We start from the raw sequence: 24,396 nt of genomic DNA on the forward strand, positions 1-24,396 counted from the left end.
TTTTCAGCTTCCTTGTATCTTACTTTATTTTTTTCAATAAGGACAAACATATAAAGTTCTTAATATATATATATATATATATATATATATATATATATATATATATATATATATATATATATATATATATATATATATATATATATAATAGATCATAAATTGTGTTTTTATTTCATCGTCTCCAGTTTCCTTTACTTAATTTTATAGCTCTTCAGATTGTTTTTCAGTAGCAGATTGTCTCAGATCTTAACAAATTTTTCCAGCGAGCTTTGAGTTTTCCGGTGACAAATTCAGGTCAAGCTGCAAATCTTCAACTCATAACTTGAAACTTGTTAATTAATCTTTCTGCACCTTCCTAGATCATCTAGGAATCAATTCGAAGCTGGAAAACACAACCAATTACTATGAATTTTAAGATCACAGCCAAAATCAACTTGAATATTGAAATCAAGTTTTATCAAGTTTCAGGTGATAAAATATGAACGAAAGATGCTTGAAATGGCTTGAATAACACTCGTTGATCACTCACTAAGCCTGAAAAACAACAGAAACTGGTGAATTGGTTTGTTGACTGAGATTGATCAAAGTTTGACTTTGAGAATTTGAGAATTATGATAAATCCCCACGCAATCTGATGTATCCTAAAGCTACACCTGATGAAAACGAACAAAATGCACAAGTTAATTTGATTAAAACATGTACAAATTGTTCTGGAGGCCAAATCACGTTATTATTGCAACGTCAAGCATTTATCTTCAAAATTCGAGCCGTACATTCGTTTGATCCTGATGAACATGTTTTAAGCTTTGATTTGATGTTTCAAAAAATTACGTAGTAGATCCGAATGAAATTGTGAAATGGTTTGATTTTTGTGGGTTACTTCATGGATGATATGAAACTAGTTTGATTTTTGTTTTACATAGATAGATGCTAGGTTGAAGGGAAAAGGGTAAAAGACGAATTTACCCTCACATGTTGATCATGTGATGGTATTTAACGGACTTATGTAACAAAAGTTAGACAGAAGGATACTGATTGCAAATTTTTGATAAACAATGGATTCTAAGCAAAAAAAAAAAAAAAAAAACCGAAGGACACTGTTAGCAATATGGGGTATGATATAGGGACCAGCGGAGAAAAAAGTCTTTATCTGAATCGTCAGGTTCACACAAGTGATGAGAGATCTTCAGTTGATAATCTGTACGCTGCATGTCAAAAATAAATTGTTAGGTGAGTTTATAGTTTGCTGCTCCTAACTGTTGTCAAGTTCTAAAGTGCAATGCACATACTACAGGTAGAGAGGTAAGGAAGTGTCTTCAATAAACTTAATCGTCCAGTCAATGTTGCATGCATTTCTGCACCAGAATGGATAGATTAGTTTGGAAGCAACAATGCGTCTCACGGAACCACCTGTTTCTGTAACAACCTATGTTACACAAATATGAATATAATAATGCATGTATGTGAGTCATCTATATGTTGCTTGTAGCATGCAATATTTATACAAGTCTAACCAAACAAATGAAAAGAATCTATTCAAGATGCATTTATCATATACGCGCTACATAATTACATATATTATTTTCTACTAGCACTTTATGTGTCTAAAATATTCTAAACCTTCACAAAATAAACTTGTGTGTTTCCATTCTTCTCATTGTTCAAAAGTCGTGGCAATATTCTATTATGGCATTTGTTTCTAATCAAATCAAATGGGAGAGTTACAAGTCACAACTCAAGTAGGCAAATATATAAGGACAAACCAGAAAACGAGAAAGCTGGTCAACTGGTCAAAAGTTGCTAGAAATGAACATTCATATTGAAGCCATATAACCTCACATTATCATTTGAAAGAATATGTTATTATTATAAAAGTTATTCATAATCCTGTATGTAAAATTTGATAGTATAGAATTTTGGGAAAAAATGTTTGAACCCTAACCAAAGCCCTTTCAAAATAACCGGTAACAACCCTCCGATTATTCCACCTCAACACATAAATAATATTGCAGCATGTAAATCAAACAAATTGAGTTTGTATACCATTTCACGCGTCATTCAGCATTGTGAGATTGGTCATGCTCAATGAAATCCAATGCTTCATCCATGGTGACAACATTAACATGACTGACTCGATTTTTGTGGGTGACACCGTATATCTTGTCAGCAACTTTCACAAGTTCAGGTCGAAATGTTGTTGTAATGAACTGTGTACTTGCTGAATCTGCCAAACGACGAACCATATCTACAAAACAAGTTGTTAAGAATACCAATTATATAACAAGATAGCTAGGATACATAATGCAAGTTGAAGATGCTACTCTGCTTGATTAGCTAAATATAAACAGTGTCACAGAGTATCAAAAAATATAAACCAGATGTTATGAACACCAAATATATAGGCAATTTGGAGAGACTACTTATATATGGATTGATCATCAAACAAGTTAAATATAATAAGGTTAAAAGGATAAATGTAGAAAGTCGTATAAAGAGTACTTTAGTTGCATAAAATTTCTCCATTAATTATGTCCAAAAAAAGGAATATCAAAAAGTTCCCAATATAATACAGTAGGTTTTTAATCATATAATCATTTTGAACAAAACCAAAGTCGAAAAAGTCGTGAAGTGGAGACGAGTCAGTCTGTAAAAAATTAAAATTTTATCCTAACTTTGACCAACTCAGAGAATCACAGACCGACTTTGACTAACCCATTTTAGTGTTGACCGTATAATTAGACGTTTTTGGGCAAAACGGGACAGGCTAGTCACCAAATCGACTAGTCGGTCGAGACGACCACCGTTTACAACATTGCCAGTAATTGTTCCATAACCGTCCCCACCCAACAATTTGGCAACTCTAAACAATATTAAGATGTTTTCAAGTATAAAGGCAGGATACTTCCAACGGCTGTTCGGTACTGTGGGTCAAGTGCAGCGTCTATCTCGTCAAATAGGTAAAACGGAGCCGGGTCACATTGTTGTATGGCAAATATCAAAGCCAATGCCACCACAGTCTTCTGACCCCCGGACAATTGCTTCATCGACTGTGTTTCCCCTTGTCCAGTAAAAGAAACCTGACATGAATCCCAAACATAAAATCATCAACATATAACTTCAAAAAAAAAAATAGAAGAGGTTGGAAAGGATATATATATACCTTCACTTCAACACCAATGTATTTTTCAACACGGCCCTCTGTATCAACCCGCGGCCCATCCTCATCATAATCATTATCAGTTGGATCAACATCCTGCTTTGTTAAAACTCAATAACATTAGGTTGCAACTTACAGGTGCCACGAATATTAGTTAGTTTTTGCATAATAAATGAAACTGAAAAAAATACTAACCTTCTTCTTCATCATAATCAAAGACCCATGACCACCTTGGACAAGTTCAGAAAATACTTCCCTAAAATGTTTAGCCACACCTTTGAAAGTACGCTCTATAGATTCATCCTTACGTTGATCCAGTACCGATACAAGTTCTTTGATTTTCTGGTGCACAAAACAAGTCAAATCCACATTATTACCTTACATTCTATCACACGTGAAAAAAATATACATTTTTAATCGTTAATATACATGTTTTGCCGGGGTCTTATCCCCATTAACCGTAAGATTGTGCTCTTTAGTATAAACCTTGGGCAACCTTTCCCAGGTTTAACCTATTCAACCAAAGTGACCGGCTACTTAATAACTCAACTTCTTTGACCGAGTTGACCTGGTTAAGATAAACTGTAATCCAAATGCCACCTCAACTAACTATTTATGATAGAAAGTAAGATGTATAAAACTGGTTACATGTATACCTCATCACCAGCATCAAGTTCGTGTTGTCGGTTCTGGAGTTGTTCTCTTTGATCTTCAAAGTTTGCACACTGATCAAGTGCTTTCTTGTTTACATGACTAAACTGCTTTAATTGCTCATTGCACTGGTGCAACATTTCCTTTATGCCCTCTTGCTTTTTATGCCTGCATTTTGACTATGTTAACAAGAGAGAAGTGTATGACATTTCGAGAATACAGACAACGGTCAGAAGACTAAAATTACATTTCAAACGCATCTGAGGATAATGGACCCAATTCTCTGATTTTCTTGGAGTATTCTTTTTGTTTGGCAAGTAAAATATTTTTTCTGCTAATAAGTTTTTCTGCTTTTTTATCCTCATTTTGGCGGGCCTCTTCATATTTGTCCAAGCTAGCCTGCACTTATAGGAAATGTTAGTATATTGCCAGTGACAAATACAGTCCATATGTAACTGCAATTCCTCATTGTGAAGGAAAAAAACTACCTTCAAATCATTCTTCTTTTCGTTGATTTTCCTGAGTTCCTTGTTTCGATCTTCTATGCTTTCTAACACTCCTGGTGATAGGAAAAAAAAAATGTGAAGGTTAGTTAAAAAAAAAATTGGTCAGTGATATCAGAAACTAGATGCAGGGAATCTAGATATTCTGACTTTTTAGCTGTTTTTTCACTTCTTCGACATGTGTTTTTGCATCTTGCAGTTCCTGTCTCTTTGCTTCTGCCTCGGTATTTAATGACTCAGTTTCTGGAGACTGTTTGACTGCTTCCAGTTCTTGTTTCCTTCTAACAAGATTTGTTGATAGATTGGTCTCAAGCTCTGATTTCCTTGTTTCAGTCTACCAATTATGAAATACATATATGATAATATATACTAGAAGGTAAAAATTGCAAAATTCAACCATCAACCATATTACTAATGAATGGGTTTATTTGGGTTGTTTATTTATCACCAAAGGCAATCATATTATTTAGAAGAAAAAAAAAATAAAATAAAAAATTAATCAAGTGTGAATCAAAACAAACGGGATAAAAGTCTTCCAAAGTCTATCTTTCATGCATATCTAATCCTGTTATTCAAAGACTTGATTATCATTTTAATAATATAATTTTTTTATTCACATTTAAGCATACAACATGGAAACGAAAGAACGAAAGTGTGATGTGGGTCCCCTTCCCCCCAACACAGACAAACTCTTACTTTTTCACCGGAAGAAAACTACCCAGTTTGACCCATTACCCAACACACCTGACCCACTCATTTGTGCTACTTCAACACATAAATAATTTATTAAGTAACACCAGTAGCATATTAATAAGCAAACCTTTACTCGGTTTGCCCTGCAGGCTATGAGATTTTCTTTGAGGCCAGCTATTTCTGGATTCAATCGTGACAGAAGCTCCCTTTCATCTGGGGTTAAATGATCAACAAGGTCTATTCCCATCTCATCTCTTTTCATAGCAATATTAGTTTTCACCTGCTCTATTTGAGTCTCTACACTCGTAAGCAACTTCCCCTGCAAAAATAATATTAAAAAAAATAATAATAATAATAATCAACCATATAAAGGGTTAAAACTATAAACTGATATAACTTGACTAGCTGTCAACAGAAACAATCGGAACCTTTTTTTCAAGAGCTTTAGAGTTATTTTGTATGTGCTTGTCAGCATTAGCAACATCTTGCTTGAGCTGTTCCAGTTTTGATCTCTCATGAGCCAGCTCAGCATCATCCTTCTGCTGCTCATTAACGATATCATTGATTTTCATGTCTATAAGTGTGAAAAGTCAAGTCCAAACACATATCATAACTCAAGAAATTGATTACTTGACTATGAGAAAGCAAAACAACCTTTCACTAATAGAAAATGGCAAAGCCCAAACTGATATTATTAGATAATGCTTCAAGTTATAACATACCAAGTGCGTATACTTTGGAAACAGAAGTAAGAAATTGATGAAAACAGAAAAGAAGCAAAAATATGAGGAACTGTATGAAATATGTAGCAAACCATAACAAGATATATAAAAGACATAAAATGTGATAAAACCAGTATAACTAGAAAATATATTGGTACTAAAGGATATTCTGAAGTTCAGATCTGACATTCTGGAGCTCGTTTTCCTTTGCAGTGATTGAGATGGCATTTTGTCGAATGATGTTCATAAACTTCAGTTTTGAACGCCTTTTATCATAAAATCCACCTGTCATACCACCTTTTTTGCTTACTTGGTCACCTACAAACATGATAAAAAAAAAAAAAAAAAAAAGTTTATCAAAGCAAAGGTATGGTCATAAGTGACAGAAAAGAGGATACAACAAAAACAAAAACAAAAACAAAAAAAAATGCAAAGAAACCTTGGGCAGTAATGCAGTCCAAACCATCAGTACGAGCAACACGAGTAGCAACATCCAAATCTCGACAAATCACAGTTCTAGCAAATACCTGAGAAAAGAACAAATGTGCATATTTGTGTAAAGGAAGGTTAAAGGTGTTCAAGGCGTATGAACAGGTTCTTCTTAACAAATGTAGATCTCTGCATGGTAAATGCATGTTGAGAGTCATGCTCGGTAACAAATCAAGATACATTTAACATCCACTACTATTTGGAACAATTATTGTTATTGATCATATTATCATAAATCTGAAGAAAAATAGTATGATAATATGAAAGTTGAACAGATGAATCATTGATCCACTCCAACTCAACAGTTATCACACACCTACACAAAATCTTCCTCCGTCAAGAATTTTATATTATTAATTATAGACATCAATTTTTAAAAAACTATCTAAGTGTGTATAAAGAACTATATCATGTAATAAAAACATAAGAAACCATGGTCAGAAACTTGAGTGGAAGTTGTCATCAACTAAACCAGAAAACATGTGGGACCATGGAATTAAATTGAGTCCGACTAAACCTAGACACTTAATGTTTAAATATATAGCACATATGAGGCTGACCTCTAGTAAGACCATAATAATATGTTATCATAGATAGTGTACTAGAGAAAATTGGCATGCTTTTAAGTGGTGTGCTCTCTTCAATAATGTTTAACTCAATACTAGAACAATAAATTTATTAAAAAAAATAAGGTAACTGGGTTATGGTATAGCTACATACATGTATCCCTTGATCAATTCATGCAATATTGTGCATTAGATATAATAATACTACAGATTTGTTAAACTAATTACTTGAATATAGCAGATATTGAGGATGTATACATGTTAGTTTCTGCTGAAAATGAAGCAACTAAATATATGCATACATGTTAGATTGTGCTGGCAATAACTTCTAATATGATCTTACATGCAGATGTTGACACAGTCTGAATTTATCAACACAACGTCAATAATAGAATTCATGGGTGATTACTGACCTGACCAAATGCTTGATTATAATTAGAAGAAAATTTTAGTTTCTTGAGAAGAGGAATCACGTCAGAAATTTTTGGATAACTGACATTTGGTGCCTTAACCCTATTAAGAGGTATAAATGTAACTCTTCCACCTTTCTCTACATTAAGGTGTCGAATTACTTGCGTTGAAATTTCATCATTTTCAACCACCACATGGAATAAACTGCATAAAAATAAAAAATCAGGTTTACTGCAAAACAAACAAAACCAAATGTGGATTGTAAAAAGAGATGAACGCAAACCTATTTCCAGCAGTGACTTCAACTGCAGTAAATAAATTTTCATCACATTCAAGCAACTCAATAACTGAACCATACACTCCTGAAATGTTGTATTCCCTGCAGATTCTCCTAACACAACTGATTCCCCTTCTTATATCCTGTTAAATGTCACAAGGTCAACAGACTACCAGCATTATTTAAACATAAAAATATAAATATAGGTTAATAACAACATTTATTAATAGATTTTAATAGCCCTTGACAATGAAAACTTAGGACATGCATAAAATAATTGTAACTAAACCATTAATCATCAACTGACTTGTACTTATTAGTGCTTAGGTACAAGTATGTATGCCATTGGCCTTATTTTAGTATATAGCAACATAATTAGAAGACAAGCCATTTTGGTGATATATCAAGATATAGTACATTGCAAGCAAAGATTTTTCTAGATTCCAAAAATAAAGCAACTGTAGGGGCAAAATGCACATGCCCCTAATAAGGGTATAAGAACAGAGCTAATATACAAAAATAATATAAAATAACTGACCCTAGGAGTAGCATGATCTAAGGCTTTCTCCGCCTTCACAACTTCTGCTTTAAGACGGTCAATTTCGGTTGTCAGCTCACTTTCTGCCCCCCACAAAGACCTACATAAGTAACAAAAAAAATTCAGTATCTGGCAAAACGAATATATTAAGATTTAAAAAAAAAAAAAAAGTTTAAGGAAACAAAGAAGTGTATACTTCCGCTTATCATGAAGCTCATCTCTCTTTGCCTTGTGATGATTAAAGGCTTTACGATAACCCGATATTCGAGCTTCTAGAGCAGTAATATCTGATTCACGCCCTTTGACATGTTCATTTTGTGCTGCCAGATCTCTTTCTAATTTACCAATTTCATCCTTTAATAGATTTTCCTATAGCAAACGAAAATTGTACATGATTGCAAGACAACGTAATTTATAAAAATAAAAACATGAAATAATGCAAATGCAATATATGATTGTAGTGACCCGAACTTTTCCATGTTTATATATATTAATTGAGATTTATATTTACATGATTAAATGTTTCCAACATATTAAGCAATCAAACTTGTTAAGACTTGATTAATTGAAATAGGTTTCATATAGACAATTGACTACCCAAGTTGACCGGTGATTCACGAACGTTAAAACTTGTAAAAACTATATGATGACATATATATGGTTATATATATAGTTAACATGATATTATGATAAGTAAACATATCATTAAGTATATTAACAATGAACTACATATGTAAAAACAAGACTACTAACTTAATGATTTTGAAACGAGACATATATGTAACGATTATCGTTGTAACGACATTTAATGTATATATATCATATTAAGAGATATTTGTACATCATAATATCATGATAATATAATAATTTAAAATCTCTTTTGATATTATAAACATTGGGTTAACAACATTTAACAAGATCGTTAACCTAAAGGTTTCAAAACAACATTTACATGTAACGACTAACGATGACTTAACGACTCAGTTAAAATGTATATACATGTAGTATTTTAATATGTATTCATACACTTTTGAAAGACTTCAAGACACTTATCAAAATACTTCTACTTAACAAAAATGCTTACAATTACATCCTCGTTCAGTTTCATCAACAATTCTACTCGTATGCACCCGTATTCGTACTCGTACAATACACAGCTTTTAGATGTATGTACTATTGGTATATACACTCCAATGATCAGCTCTTAGCAGCCCATGTGAGTCACCTAACACATGTGGGAACCATCATTTGGCAACTAGCATGAAATATCTCATAAAAATACAAAAATATGAGTAATCATTCATGACTTATTTACATGAAAACAAAATTACATATCCTTTATATCTAATCCATACACCAACGACCAAAAACACCTACAAACACTTTCATTCTTCAATTTTCTTCATCTAATTGATCTCTCTCAAGTTCTATCTTCAAGTTCTAAGTGTTCTTCATAAATTCCAAAAGTTCTAGTTTCATAAAATCAAGAATACTTTCAAGTTTGCTAGCTCACTTCCAATCTTGTAAGGTGATCATCCAACCTCAAGAAATCTTTGTTTCTTACAGTAGATTATCATTCTAATACAAGGTAATAATCATATTCAAACTTTGGTTCAATTTCTATAACTATAACAATCTTATTTCAAGTGATGATCTTACTTGAACTTGTTTTCGTGTCATGATTCTGCTTCAAGAACTTCGAGCCATCCAAGGATCCGTTGAAGCTAGATCCATTTTTCTCTTTTCCAGTAGGTTTATCCAAGGAACTTAAGGTAGTAATGATGTTCATAACATCATTCGATTCATACATATAAAGCTATCTTATTCGAAGGTTTAAACTTGTAATCACTAGAACATAGTTTAGTTAATTCTAAACTTGTTCGCAAACAAAAGTTAATCCTTCTAACTTGACTTTTAAAATCAACTAAACACATGTTCTATATCTATATGATATGCTAACTTAATGATTTAAAACCTGAAAACACGAAAAACACCGTAAAACCGGATTTACGCCGTCGTAGTAACACCGCGGGCTGTTTTGGGTTAGTTAATTAAAAACTATGATAAACTTTGATTTAAAAGTTGTTATTCTGAGAAAATGATTTTTATTATGAACATGAAACTATATCCAAAAATTATGGTTAAACTCAAAGTGGAAGTATGTTTTCTAAAATGGTCATCTAGACGTCGTTCTTTCGACTGAAATGACTACCTTTACAAAAACGACTTGTAACTTATTTCTCCGACTATAAACCTATACTTTTCTGTTTAGATTCATAAAATAGAGTTCAATATGAAACCATAGCAATTTGATTCACTCAAAACGGATTTAAAATGAAGAAGTTATGGGTAAAACAAGATTGGATAATTTTTCTCATTTTAGCTACGTGAAAATTGGTAACAAATCTATTCCAACCATAACTTAATCAACTTGTATTGTATATTATGTAATCTTGAGATACCATAGACACGTATACAATGTTTCGACCTATCATGTCGACACATCTATATATATTTCGGAACAACCATAGACACTCTATATGTGAATGTTGGAGTTAGCTATACAGGGTTGAGGTTGATTCCAAAATATATATAGTTTGAGTTGTGATCAATACTGAGATACGTATACACTGGGTCGTGGATTGATTCAAGATAATATTTATCGATTTATTTCTGTACATCTAACTGTGGACAACTAGTTGTAGGTTACTAACGAGGACAGCTGACTTAATAAACTTAAAACATCAAAATATATTAAAAGTGTTGTAAATATATTTTGAACATACTTTGATATATATGTATATATTGTTATAGGTTCGTGAATCAACCAGTGGCCAAGTCTTACTTCCCGACGAAGTAAAAATCTGTGAAAGTGAGTTATAGTCCCACTTTTAAAATCTAATATTTTTGGGATGAGAATACATGCAGGTTTTATAAATGATTTACAAAATAGACACAAGTACGTGAAACTACATTCTATGGTTGAATTATCGAAATCGAATATGCCCCTTTTTTTTTTTTTTTTTTTTTTTTTTTTTTTTTTTTTTTTTTTGAAAAGCAATATAATTTTATTGATAAGGAAATGATACAACGAGGATTACAACATGAGTAACACTAATATGGGCGAAACTCGAGGACCTATACTAGATATAAAGTAAGAGACTAACAAGATGTAGAATACCCTGATTTCGGAGCAGTATTACCAAACTTAACATCAATCACCATTACCCTCATCATCTACTAGTACATAAAAAGGATTGTTTGTTTCAATTCTATCTTTGGAATATGTCTTATTACTACCTTCACCATCGATGTCCTTCCCTTTATCTCTTTTCCTTAAAACATTCTGATTTCGATTTTTCTGGGACTCCACATTCCAATTTGTTTCCTCCACAACAATATTATCTTTAATACCATGATTATTCTTAACTCCATTTTGCTTGATACCTTTTGCTTCTGTTGACTGCCATTGACTTTTATTATTATCAAAATTCAACTTATGAAATACCCTTCCTTTCTTACTAACATCTTTAGAGCCATCCTCGACACACTGGTTAATTAAATCAACTGTTTCACCATCATTGTTGTTTTTCAAAGCGTCTTTTAACACTTGTGCTGAAACTTCATCTTCTGTTTTAGGCCTAATTTTACAAGTATTGAAAGAGTGCCCAAACACTTTGCAATGAGTGCATAAAGGCGGTTTCCATTGATAAGTCACCTCAAGTTTACCCACTTTGGCTGGAAAAGAACCAATCGCAGGATAGGAAAATTCGACAACGCTAGGAAGGTCATCAGCTGCATTGACTTCAGTCAAAACTCTAGCAAAACCTAGTCTTCCACTTTTACTTAAACATCTCTCTGAAGTAACTTTGTCCATCAACATAGGCCTACCAATACCACTAACAAGTTTACCTATACTTCTACCACTCCATAGTTCAATGGGTATATTGTGAATGCAAATCCAAATTGGAACTTTTTCAGGTTCAATTTTTTCAAGCCAAACCCCAGGTTCCCACTGATTCACGAAAAAAGGAACATTATTAACTAACCATGGACCACTCTCAAGAACCTCCTTCATACCCTTTTCATTATTAAATTTGCATAAATAAAATCCTGCAGCTGTTTTGACGATTTCTTTAAGGTCATACCTTCGCCACATTCTCCTTAGATGGGCGTTAACAACCCTATATTCCATTGAAGTTCCAATAAAATACCCATATAATTGAAGAGAAAAAGCACTACCGCCCTTCTTAACCTCCTCAGCGGAGAAAACTACTCTCTTTTGACCATTAGACATTAAAAGTGGAGGAATGAACTCCATTTTTAATTCTTCTTCATCTTTGTTTTGTTTTAAGAAGTCAGCAAAAGTGATGTTTGGATTTACCCATGCTCTTGGGGTTTTAGTATTTGTATTGTCTTGCCCATCACTAGTCTCAACCCCTTCCATTTTTGTAGAATTAATCCCAGATACAACATTATCTTTATCACCGCTATTATTATCCCGCGTATTCATTAAGTTTACATTGTCACCCAATGTAAATTGGGAGAAATCATCCGGAACAACAATTGACTCTCTAATACCATCATTCTTAAATAATTTAGCAGCATTCTCAGCAGCAGCAAGTAGGTTTACATCAACCGCATTATAATTACCATCTTTAGAACTTTTAAAGAATACCACAGGACTAGCCGGTTTAGCAACAGCAATAGTTTCACCAATAGATTTAGCAATAATATCATCGTTACTAGCAACAATATCATCAATAGAATGATCAGTTACAACAGAATTCTTACCATACCCACCTTTCTTCCTGTTACCCTTGCGTTTTTTAATTACTTCTGGGAGAATTTTTTCATTAGCAGGAATAGAAGAATCACCAACATAAGGAACAAATTGAGCACTCTTCTTTTCCTTTGACGGACCTTCACCAACTTCAATCAGCTGGTTCACTATACCCTTCCTCTTTCTAGAACTATAGGTTTTCAGAATCTTCCTTTCTGAATCACGATTATCCTTCCCAGGTTGATCAATTGGCACATCTCCGTCGTTCTTATTTGGCTGATCAACTTCATCTACCATCAGATTGGAACGTACGACATCATCCATAATCGGAGATGAACGATCCCCATCAGAATCAGATGAAAACGTTTCTCCACTTTTAGAAGTCGCATCCGATGTTCCACGACTAACCGATGGGTTTCGCAAAACCCAAGTAGCACTCTCCATTAAATCTTGGTGCTTTTTCTTCTTCTTGGACACCATGATACTCAACAGAAAGCAATAACAGAAATAGCAGGTTTCTTAAAACTATAACACAAATTTGAAAGCAACAAATCAGACCTATATTCACCTGGGTTTTGGTCGGAAATCCAAGATAGTCTTACTGGAAGAAAACGGCAGCGAACGGCGGTGGATAGGAGGTTCACGCGCCGGCGCGTGTAATTCCGGCAGCCGGAGGAGGCGGCGGGTGGGATGGCGGTGCTGGTCGGATCTGAATGAAAATTTCAGGGTTTGCAATTCGAGTTTGTATGAATCGATTGGTGGGGGTGGTGAGATGTAAAAATCAAAAGAAAAAAACTAAAAATTCGAGGGTGGAAGGCAGTGAACAGTGCCAGATCGCCTTTTAGGAGAGAGAACACTAACGCATCCTTTTACATAAAATAAATCTGTAAGGAGAGATATAAATTGCTATGTTTTACCCATAACTGTTTTTCAAGTTTGCTAGCTCACTTCCAATCTTGTAAGGTGATCATCCAACCTCAAGAAATCTTTGTTTCTTACAGTAGGTTATCATTCTAATACAAGGTAATAATCATATTCAAACTTTGGTTCAATTTCTATAACTATAACAATCTTATTTCAAGTGATGATCTTACTTGAACTTGTTTTCGTGTCATGATTCTGCTTCAAGAACTTCGAGCCATCCAAGGATCCATTGAAGCTAGATCCATTTTTCTCTTTTCCAGTAGGTTTATCCAAGGAACTTAAGGTAGTAATGATGTTCATAACATCATTCGATTCATACATATAAAGCTATCTTATTCGAAGGTTTAAACTTGTAATCACTAGAACATAGTTTAGTTAATTCTAAACTTGTTCGCAAACAAAAGTTAATCCTTCTAACTTGACTTTTAAAATCAACTAAACACATGTTCTATATCTATATGATATTCTAACTTAATGATTTAAAACCTGGAAACACGAAAAACACCGTAAAACCGGATTTACGCCGTCGTAGTAACACCGCGGGCTGTTTTGGGTTAGTTAATTAAAAACTATGATAAACTTTGATTTTAAAGTTGTTATTCTGAGAAAATGATTTTTATTATGAACATGAAACTATATCCAAAAATTATGATTAAACTCAAAGTGGAAGTATGTTTTCTAAAATGGTCATCTAGACGTCGTTCTTTCGACTGAAATGACTACCTTTACAAAAACGACTTGTAACTTATTTTTTCGACTATAAACCTATACTTTTCTGTTTAGATTCATAAAATAGAGTTCAATATGAAACCATAGCAATTTGATTCACTCAAAACGGATTTAAAATGAAGAAGTTATGGGTAAAACAAGATTGGATAATTTTTCTCATTTTAGCTACGTGAAAATTGGTAACAAATCTATTCCAACCATAACTTAATCAACTTGTATTGTATATTATGTAATCTTGAGATACCATAGACACGTATACAATGTTTCGACCTATCATGTCGACACATCTATATATATTTCGGAACAACCATAGACACTCTATATGTGAATGTTGGAGTTAGCTATACAGGGTTGAGGTTGATTCCAAAATATATATAGTTTGAGTTGTGATCAATACTGAGATACGTATACACTGGGTCGTGGATTGATTCAAGATAATATTTATCAATTTATTTCTGTACATCTAATTGTGGACAACTAGTTGTAGGTTACTAACGAGGACAGCTGACTTAATAAACTTAAAACATCAAAATATATTAAAAGTGTTGTAAATATATTTTGAACATACTTTGATATATATGTATATATTGTTATAGGTTCGTGAATCAACCAGTGGCCAAGTCTTACTTCCCGACGAAGTAAAAATCTGTGAAAGTGAGTTATAGTCCCACTTTTAAAATCTAATATTTTTGGGATGAGAATACATGCAGGTTTTATAAATGATTTACAAAGTAGACACAAGTACGTGAAACTACATTCTATGGTTGAATTATCGAAATCGAATATGCCCCTTTTTATTAAGTCTGGTAAACTAAGAATTAGGGAACAGACACCCTAATTGACGCGAATCCTAAAGATAGATCTATTGGGCCTAACAAACCCCATCCAAAGAACCGGATGCTTTAGTACTTCGAAATTTATATCATATCCGAAGGGTGTCCCGGAATGATGGGGATATTCTTATATATGCATCTTGTTAATGTCGGTTACCAGGTGTTCACCATATGAATGATTTTTATCTCTATGTATGGGATGTGTATTGAAATATGAAATCTTGTGGTCTATTATTATGATTTGATATATATAGGTTAAACCTATAACTCACCAACATTTTTGTTGACGTTTTAAGCATGTTTATTCTCAGGTGATTATTAAGAGCTTCCGCTGTCGCATACTTAAATAAGGACGAGATTTGGAGTCCATGCTTGTATGATATTGTGTAAAAACTAATGTCCCGTTCTTATTGATTAAAAACGTTCCATATTAATTGATTTCGTTGCGAGGTTTTGACCTCTATATGAGACGTTTTTTCAAAGACTGCATTCATTTTTAAACAAACCATAACCTTTATTTCATCAATAAAGGTTTAAAAAGCTTTACGTAGATTATCAAATAATGATAATCTAAAATATCCTGTTTACACACGACCATTACATAATGGTTTACAATACAAATATGTTACAACAAAATAAGTTTCTTGAATGCAGTTTTTACACAATATCATACAAGCATGGACTCCAAATCTTGTCCTTATTTAAGTATGCGACAGCGGAAGCTCTTAATAATCACCTGAGAATAAACATGCTTAAAACGTCAACAAAAATGTTGGTGAGTTATAGGTTTAACCTATATATATCAAATCGTAACAATAGACCACAAGATTTCATATTTCAATACACATCCCATACATAGAGATAAAAATCATTCATATGGTGAACACCTGGTAACCGACAATAACAAGATGCATATATAAGAATATCCCCATCATTCCGGGACACCCTTCGGATATGATATAAATTTCGAAGTACTAAAGCATCCGGTACTTTGGATGGGGTTTGTTAGGCCCAATAGATCTATCTTTAGGATTCGCGTCAATTAGGGTGTCTGTTCCCTAATTCTTAGATTACCAGACTTAATAAAAAGGGGCATATTCGATTTCGATAATTCAACCATAGAATGTAGTTTCACGTACTTGTGTCTATTTTGTAAATCATTTATAAAACCTGCATGTATTCTCATCCCAAAAATATTAGATTTTAAAAGTGGGACTATAACTCACTTTCACAGATTTTTACTTCGTCGGGAAGTAAGACTTGGCCACTGGTTGATTCACGAACCTATAACAATATATACATATATATATCAAAGTATGTTCAAAATATATTTACAACACTTTTAATATATTTTGATGTTTTAAGTTTATTAAGTCAGCTGTCCTCGTTAGTAACCTACAACTAGTTGTCCACAGTTAGATGTACAGAAATAAATTGATAAATATTATCTTGAATCAATCCACGACCCAGTGTATACGTATCTCAGTATTGATCACAACTCAAACTATATATATTTTGGAATCAACCTCAACCCTGTATAGCTAACTCCAACATTCACATATAGAGTGTCTATGGTTGTTCCGAAATATATATAGATGTGTCGACATGATAGGTCGAAACATTGTATACGTGTCTATGGTATCTCAAGATTACATAATATATAATACAAGTTGATTAAGTTATGGTTGGAATAGATTTGTTACCAATTTTCACGTAGCTAAAATGAGAAAAATTATCCAATCTTGTTTTACCCATAACTTCTTCATTTTAAATCCGTTTTGAGTGAATCAGATTGCTATGGTTTCATATTGAACTCTATGGGTAAAATAAATTGATAATCTGTACTAATAACAAAACATCAATATGCCCCTTTTTATTAAGTCTGGTAATCTAAGAATTAGGGAACAGACACCCTAATTGACGCGAATCCTAAAGATAGATCTATTGGGCCTAACAAACCCCATCCAAAGTACCGGATGCTTTAGTACTTCGAAATTTATATCATATCCGAAGGGTGTCCCGGAATGATGGGGATATTCTTATATATGCATCTTGTTAATGTCGGTTACCAGGTGTTCACCATATGAATGATTTTTATCTCTATGTATGGGATGTGTATTGAAATATGAAATCTTGTGGTCTATTATTATTGATTTGATATATATAGGTTAAACCTATAACTCACCAACATTTTTGTTGACGTTTTAAGCATGTTTATTCTCAGGTGATTATTAAGAGCTTCCGCTGTCGCATACTTAAATAAGGACGAGATTTAGAGTCCATACTTGTATGATATTGTGTAAAAACTGCATTCAAGAAACTTATTTTGTTGTAACATATTTGTATTGTAAACCATTATGTAATGGTCGTGTGTAAACAGGATATTTTAGATTATCATTATTTGATAATCTACGTAAAGCTTTTTAAAACCTTTATCTATGAAATAAAGGTTATGGTTTGTTTTAAAAATGAATGCAGTCTTTGAAAAACGTCTCATATAGAGGTCAAAACCTCGCAACGAAATCAATTAATATGGAACGTTTTTAATCAATAAGAACGGGACATTTCAGTTGGTATCAGAGCGTTGGTCTTAGAGAACCAGAAAATTTGCATTAGTGTGTCTTATCGAGTTTGTTAGGATGCATTAGTGATTCTGGACTTCGACCGTGTTTTCTTTAAAAATGATTGCTTAACATTTTTGTTGGAAACTATATATTTTTAACATATGAATATTATGTGATATATTAATCTCTTAACGTGTTTGATATTATGTGATAGATGTCTACCTCTAGAACAAGTCCCATTGACTCACCTAATAATAATGAAGAGTCAAATGTAAATTGGAATGATTCGTGGACTAATTCACAAGTTCCCGAAGAGGAACCGGAAGAAGAGTCGGAACCGGAAGAAGAATCGGAACCGGAAGAAGAATCGGAACCGGAAGAAGAATCGGAACCGGTGGGGGAAATAATAAAACGGTTAAGTAAAAGAGAATCCTCAACCAACCGACCAAGGTTAATTATGGTCAATGGTGTTTCCGCCAAGGAAGCAAAATATTGGGAGGATTACCAATTCTCCGATGAATCGGATTCCGACGAGAATTCCAATGATGTTATAGAAATTACCCCAACTGAATTTAAAAAGGCAAAAGAAAATAATAAGGGAAAGGGCATAAAAATAGAGAAATCTAATTCCAACCCCGATGAACTTTATATGTATCGTCAACCCCCGAAGTCCTTAAGTTGTAACAATGACCCGGGAACCTCTAAACCACCAGGTTTTTCTAAACCAATGTGGACAACGACGGCTCGTATTAGGGGAACATCATATATCCCTAGAAACTTGGCAAAACGAACCAAAACCGAAGAAGAAAAAACGAGCGAGTCGGAATAAGATAGTTGTATTCGTGTGGTGTAATATATGTAATATAGTGTTCTTATGCTTTATGATATATGTAAAAATTGCTTGTATTAATAAGTATTTTTTTATGAATCTAACTCTTGTCTATTTTACAGTTTAAAAACACAAAATGGATAGACAACCCAATATTTTAAGAGACCTACCCGGAGACATGATTGATGAAATCTTGTCTAGAGTCGGCAAGAATTCCTCGGCACAACTATTTAAGGCGAGATCAGTTTGTAAGACATTCGAAGAACGTTCCAAGAATGTCTTGGTTTATAAGAGACTTTCGTTTGAAAGATGGGGGATAGCACATTGGGAAACCCATAAGTTACGATGTGTTTACTTTGACGCATATATTGCGGGGAACCCAAATGCTATTTTACGCAACGGGTTAAGAAATTATTTTGACTCAATATATCCGAATATTGGACTTCGTGATTTAGAAAAAGCGGCTAACATGCAACATAAAGAACCATGTTATGCTTACGGATTAGTAATGTTCGCTTCTCACCAAAGTGAGAACAAGAACATCGGGCTACAACTATTAAACAAAACGTTTCCACAAGTGACGGAGTCGGTAATTGGGGTAAGAAATGAGGTTTTTAGATTGTTACGGGACTGTTGGACATTACGTAACCCTCGTCCTTTTGACGATGTTACAACACGCTGTCTTATCAACGGCCATAACGGTTATGTTCCACAAGACCAAGGATGGGAAGTAATCCTAGTAAAACCAGAATGCATGACTTGTTTCTGGACGTATGAATTACGTGTCTTTATTGTCTTTGCTGAACGACTTGTGTACTAGCTAGAATTATCTTCACAACTATCTTGTATCAAAGTTATTGTGTGCTATATTTCATGCTTTATGTAAAATAAGCGGTATTGTAAGTTTGTAAAATATTGTATAAAAGTTTGAACGCGAAATATTATTATAATCAGTTTTTCATATAGAATTGTAGTAGTTGAATTGTATATTAGCTACTAAGTATGAACTTAACGGGTAGGTACTACCCGAATTTAAACTTATAAAACGCTAATATGAAGAAAAAGCTTTTATAAATGAGTTCATATTATGCTACGAAATACTATTAACTACTCTTAATATTCTGTATGATTAACTTGTTCCATTTGACTATTTTGAAGGAAATGGCACCGACTACTCGACACACCGTGAATATGAATGAAGAGGAATTCCGTACTTTTCTAGCTTCAAACATAGCCGCAGTACAGGCTGCGCTACATACCAACAATAACCTTGGATCTAGCAGTACAGGAAATCGTGTAGGATGCACCTACAAAGAATTCACTGCCTGCAAACCTTTGGAATTTGATGGAACCGAAGGACCGATCGGATTGAAACGGTGGACCGAGAAGGTCGAATCGGTGTTTGCCATAAGTAAGTGTACTGAAGAGGACAAAGTGAAGTACGCTACGCATACCTTCACAGGTTCTGCGTTAACATGGTGGAATACCTATCTAGAGCAAGTGGGACAAGACGATGCGTACGCACTACCGTGGTCAGCATTCAAGCACTTGATGAACGAGAAGTACCGTCCCAGAACCGAGGTCAATAAGCTCAAGACAGAACTTAGAGGGTTACGAACCCAAGGATTTGATATTACCACGTACGAAAGACGATTCACAGAATTGTGCCTATTGTGTCCGGGAGCATTCGAAGATGAGGAAGAGAAGATCGACGCATTTGTGAAAGGATTACCGGAAAGAATTCAAGAAGATATAAGTTCACACGAGCCCGCCTCTATACAACAGGCATGTAGAATGGCTCACAAACTAGTGAACCAGATTGAAGAAAGAATTAAAGAACAGACTGCTGAAGAGGCCAATGTGAAGCAAGTCAAAAGAAAGTGGGAGGAAAATGGTGATAAGAATCACCAATACAACAACAACAGCAATCGCAACAATTATCCCAACAATCGCAACGAAATCAATTAATATGGAACGTTTTTAATCAATAAGAACGGGACATTTCAATGATTACCTGCTTATTGTTTGAAAACAGAACCTTTTCATACTTATCAATATCTTTTTGAAGCCATTCATCACGTGCAGCTTTAGAGCGAAACTGAGTTGCACGACCTTGTTTCTGATAGAGTAGACTGAGCTGCTTTTCCCGTAGCATGATACTATCACGAATACAGTAAACACACAAATTACAAATAGGAAGTTAAATATACACAGTCAAAACATATAACAAAAAGCATATATATATATATATATATATATATATATATATATATATATATATATATATATATATATATAGAGAGAGAGAGAAGACCTTATTAGAGTGTATATATTTAGCATGTGTATCATATATTCTCTAGAATAGCTGGCATATCAATTATATTCATAGTGTGTATAGTTTCTAAATACACTCTAATAGACCTGCGGCACATTTGAGACTTTATTTAGAGTAATTTTTTTTTTTTTTTTTTTTTTTGAAAGGCAAACTCACACACCCCTTAAATTTAACTCAAATATATACACCACGAATTGTCCTAAATATTTAGAGTAATCGGTCATTTCAACTGATTAAAAAGAATTTTAATAAAAGAAGACAATAAATATTTCAAAAAAAGCAGTTTTTTTCTAATATGTGGCACACTGGCAGTTTGGCACATACATACATATAGTGTTTTTAAACAGTGACATTACCCTTTGGTGATATCCTCCTCCTTTTTAACTTGATCATTATACAACAGTCTGATTTTGTTCAGCTCTGCTGTTGATCCCTGAATTTCTCTACGTAAAACCTCAAGCTGTTTTCCTACTTCATCCTACAGCAACGAATATCAAAGACATATTTTGAATCAGCCTTGATGAAATAAACACGATTTCTTTGATTCGTTTTAGAAGGCATCTTTCCACATGTAGACAGTAAAATTATTTTTGTAATATATAAGTGTAAGTCGAGAATACCTTTGCTCTACTACTCCCCGTGATTCGTTCTTCGAGATCTTTGACGTCAAGCTCAACCTCTGTGTGCTTTTTAATAGCTTCTGTAAGCTGCTTTTCTATTGCCTCTTTTTCTCGGGTTAAATCTTGTACTTCTCTTGTTAAATCCTTATATAACTTGTCTAACTTCTTAATTTCTTCCTCTTGATCCACCGATAAGTTATGATTGGTAACTAATTTATTAGAAATAGCATTTCTCTTCTCATCAACCTGCACTTAGTGAGGCATGTTCACATTAGGCACCATGCAAATATAGAGATTCTTAATTCTTAAATTCTTAATAAGCAATAACTCTAGAAAGCCAGCCAGACAATTCAACAAAGAAAAGAAGTTTGAATTACTTCAGCCAATTTGCGACGTGCACCATTAAGTTTTTTATCATAAATGGTGTATTCTAGAGACTTTCTCTGTTTCTCAAGCTGTTCATACTTTCTCAACTCTGCTTTCTCTTCATTCAGCTCATGTAATCTCTCATCCAAGTATTGTACAACTTGAATTATATGATTCCTCTTATTTCCTGATATATCATTAACGATATAAGAAAACAATCAACAGATGCATAATCATACAACTAAAATAACAATAACTTACCAGTCTCTTGCATAATTTTCAAGCTTTCACGGCGACGTTCTTCATAAACTCGAGTACCGCCAATTTCCTTGAGTAGATCAAGACGTTCTGAATCTTTCATTAAAGTCAATGATGCGATCTACGATGATAAGAGCCATGGATATTAATAACACATGTTAATGCTACACCACACTGAGCAAAATCAGATGAAAGAGAGGTCATACTTTCCCCTGTTGCACAACGTAATACGGATTGGATCGGGAGAACCCAGCACTTTCCAAAAGATTCATTACTTCAGTTTTCCTACAATATTGGATTAATCATGACGACACTCAACAACCTAAATGAGCGTTCAATAAGACAACATGGTAGGTTAAAAGAAATATATTATCAAAATGATGGTACTCACGTTATATGCTTTCCATCCAAGAAATATTCATCTCTTTTTGTATCGATAGTTCTCCTCAAACGCACCTCCTCTTTATCGACCTTGAGATGGTACAAATAGATAAGCAGCCAAAAATATTAAATTAGTAACTTCACAAGTTTCGTAAATGGAACAGATACCATACCAACAAAAGTTAATATACAAAATATAGCAATGCAAGTATTTGATATTATGATTTATGACAAACTAAACAGCAAGTCACCAGGCACGCAAACAACCAAATATGTGTAAAAAATATAAATTCTGTATTAGGTACAACATTTTTAGAAACATGTTCATAAATTTTGAAACTTTGTTCAACTAACCATCTGAGCTATTATGGTTCGTAATGTCTACATCATCAGCGTTGACACTTGAGAGTGACACTTTAGTACCTTCCAGATACGTATAGAACATGAATTCCTAACATCTAAAACACAGCTACGTGTAAATTGTCTGCCGTATTTGTTCCCTTGAGTTTTGTTTTTCGATCAACAATATAAAATTTAGAATTATATATCTCGGTAAAATCTTAGTTGTTCGTTGCACAACTAACCCATACTTGAGAATAACTATTGGCACGTAAAAGGTTGATTGTAACAAAGATAAGGCACGCAGGCCCTTCAGACTTTCATTTTAGTAAATCACATTTTGTAATTGGAGTTTGAATCACCAAATAAAAAAAAAAATGAGATAGAATAATAAACGACCTACAGGCATACAAAAATATATGATCATTAATAGAGGATGAGAATTACCGGGATACGATTATCGGAATTATCAAATACAATCTCAACAAAAGCTGATAGAACTTGGTGTCCTGCACCTTCCTGAGATATGTTCACATGATATTGGTAATTAATATGTAACCAAGCAGTTAATAAGCTACCAGATAGGACAGAAAAATGTAACCAACATACATGGAGAAAGGCATGCCTATCTTCATTGAGCAAGTTATGAAAGAGGTCGCTTATTACAAAAAGAATTGCTGCAGAATTGAATTGAGTTGGATGAAACCATTTCCATTAGTTAAACATATGTAACCAAACAAGTGCGAAAATAAATAAACAAATACAATATTACACATACCATGAAAAAAAATTGACTTCCCAGATCCATTAGCACCAACTGCATTATTTACAGTATTACAGCAGTAAAAAATGTTACAACAGAAATGTAGACATATATACATATATATATATATATATATATATATATATATATATATATATATATATATATATATATATATATATAAGACTAACTGAGAAAAACTGTCAAAGAACATAAACATATATCATACCAACACAGTTAACTTTAGGACTGAAGTCTTCAGTAGCAACTTGCTCTTTATAGCTCTTAAACCCTTCGATTATGACCTGCAGTATAGTCTCACATGCAAAATTTTAAAACGAAGATACATATAATAAGAAAAAAGAAAGTCAAGACCAAGACAATAAGAAAAAAGATATTAGACAGAATGAAAAAGAGAAAACACAGTAAGTGAACTAAACCAAATACCTGCTTTATATACATTCTGATAAACTTATTTCGCTCAAACCTACAGTAATCATATTAAGAAGTTAACAAGGAGGCATTATATGAGAAACCAATCATCATCAATATTACTGGAAGTAACAACAAATAGAACAAACAATATTCAGTAAAGTGAAAGTTAATGTATGATATTTTTTTAACACTGGCCAACAGTGAATTTTATGAAAAGAGCAATTAAAATA

At 33.4% G+C, this 24,396-nt stretch overlaps 1 protein-coding gene across 1 annotated transcript in view; it reads right to left on the reverse strand.

The window, feature by feature from the left end:
- Positions 1-246: 246 nt before the first annotated feature.
- Positions 247-24,396, reverse strand: part of LOC139897426 (structural maintenance of chromosomes protein 3-like) — a 25,109-nt gene continuing 959 nt past the window's right edge. The window contains exons 2-31 of the mRNA XM_071880119.1: positions 24,179-24,218; positions 23,961-24,036; positions 23,747-23,785; positions 23,578-23,645; positions 23,416-23,487; positions 22,640-22,719; positions 22,455-22,533; positions 22,252-22,369; positions 22,002-22,177; positions 21,625-21,870; positions 21,361-21,482; positions 20,684-20,828; positions 8,204-8,376; positions 8,008-8,107; positions 7,476-7,612; positions 7,195-7,396; positions 6,166-6,253; positions 5,895-6,044; positions 5,433-5,584; positions 5,132-5,323; positions 4,462-4,645; positions 4,297-4,367; positions 4,056-4,207; positions 3,814-3,976; positions 3,353-3,499; positions 3,161-3,253; positions 2,903-3,077; positions 2,044-2,245; positions 1,290-1,355; positions 247-1,205 (exon numbers count right to left, since the gene is read on the reverse strand). Of these exons, the coding sequence (XP_071736220.1) occupies positions 2,055-2,245; positions 2,903-3,077; positions 3,161-3,253; positions 3,353-3,499; positions 3,814-3,976; positions 4,056-4,207; positions 4,297-4,367; positions 4,462-4,645; positions 5,132-5,323; positions 5,433-5,584; positions 5,895-6,044; positions 6,166-6,253; positions 7,195-7,396; positions 7,476-7,612; positions 8,008-8,107; positions 8,204-8,376; positions 20,684-20,828; positions 21,361-21,482; positions 21,625-21,870; positions 22,002-22,177; positions 22,252-22,369; positions 22,455-22,533; positions 22,640-22,719; positions 23,416-23,487; positions 23,578-23,645; positions 23,747-23,785; positions 23,961-24,036; positions 24,179-24,193 (3,606 nt within the window). The 5' untranslated portion in view covers positions 24,194-24,218 and the 3' untranslated portion in view covers positions 247-1,205; positions 1,290-1,355; positions 2,044-2,054. The remainder of the gene's footprint in view (positions 1,206-1,289; positions 1,356-2,043; positions 2,246-2,902; positions 3,078-3,160; positions 3,254-3,352; positions 3,500-3,813; positions 3,977-4,055; positions 4,208-4,296; positions 4,368-4,461; positions 4,646-5,131; positions 5,324-5,432; positions 5,585-5,894; positions 6,045-6,165; positions 6,254-7,194; positions 7,397-7,475; positions 7,613-8,007; positions 8,108-8,203; positions 8,377-20,683; positions 20,829-21,360; positions 21,483-21,624; positions 21,871-22,001; positions 22,178-22,251; positions 22,370-22,454; positions 22,534-22,639; positions 22,720-23,415; positions 23,488-23,577; positions 23,646-23,746; positions 23,786-23,960; positions 24,037-24,178; positions 24,219-24,396) is intronic.

The sequence above is a fragment of the Rutidosis leptorrhynchoides genome, chromosome 3, assembly GCF_046630445.1.
Source record: "Rutidosis leptorrhynchoides isolate AG116_Rl617_1_P2 chromosome 3, CSIRO_AGI_Rlap_v1, whole genome shotgun sequence".
NCBI lineage: Eukaryota > Viridiplantae > Streptophyta > Magnoliopsida > Asterales > Asteraceae > Rutidosis > Rutidosis leptorrhynchoides.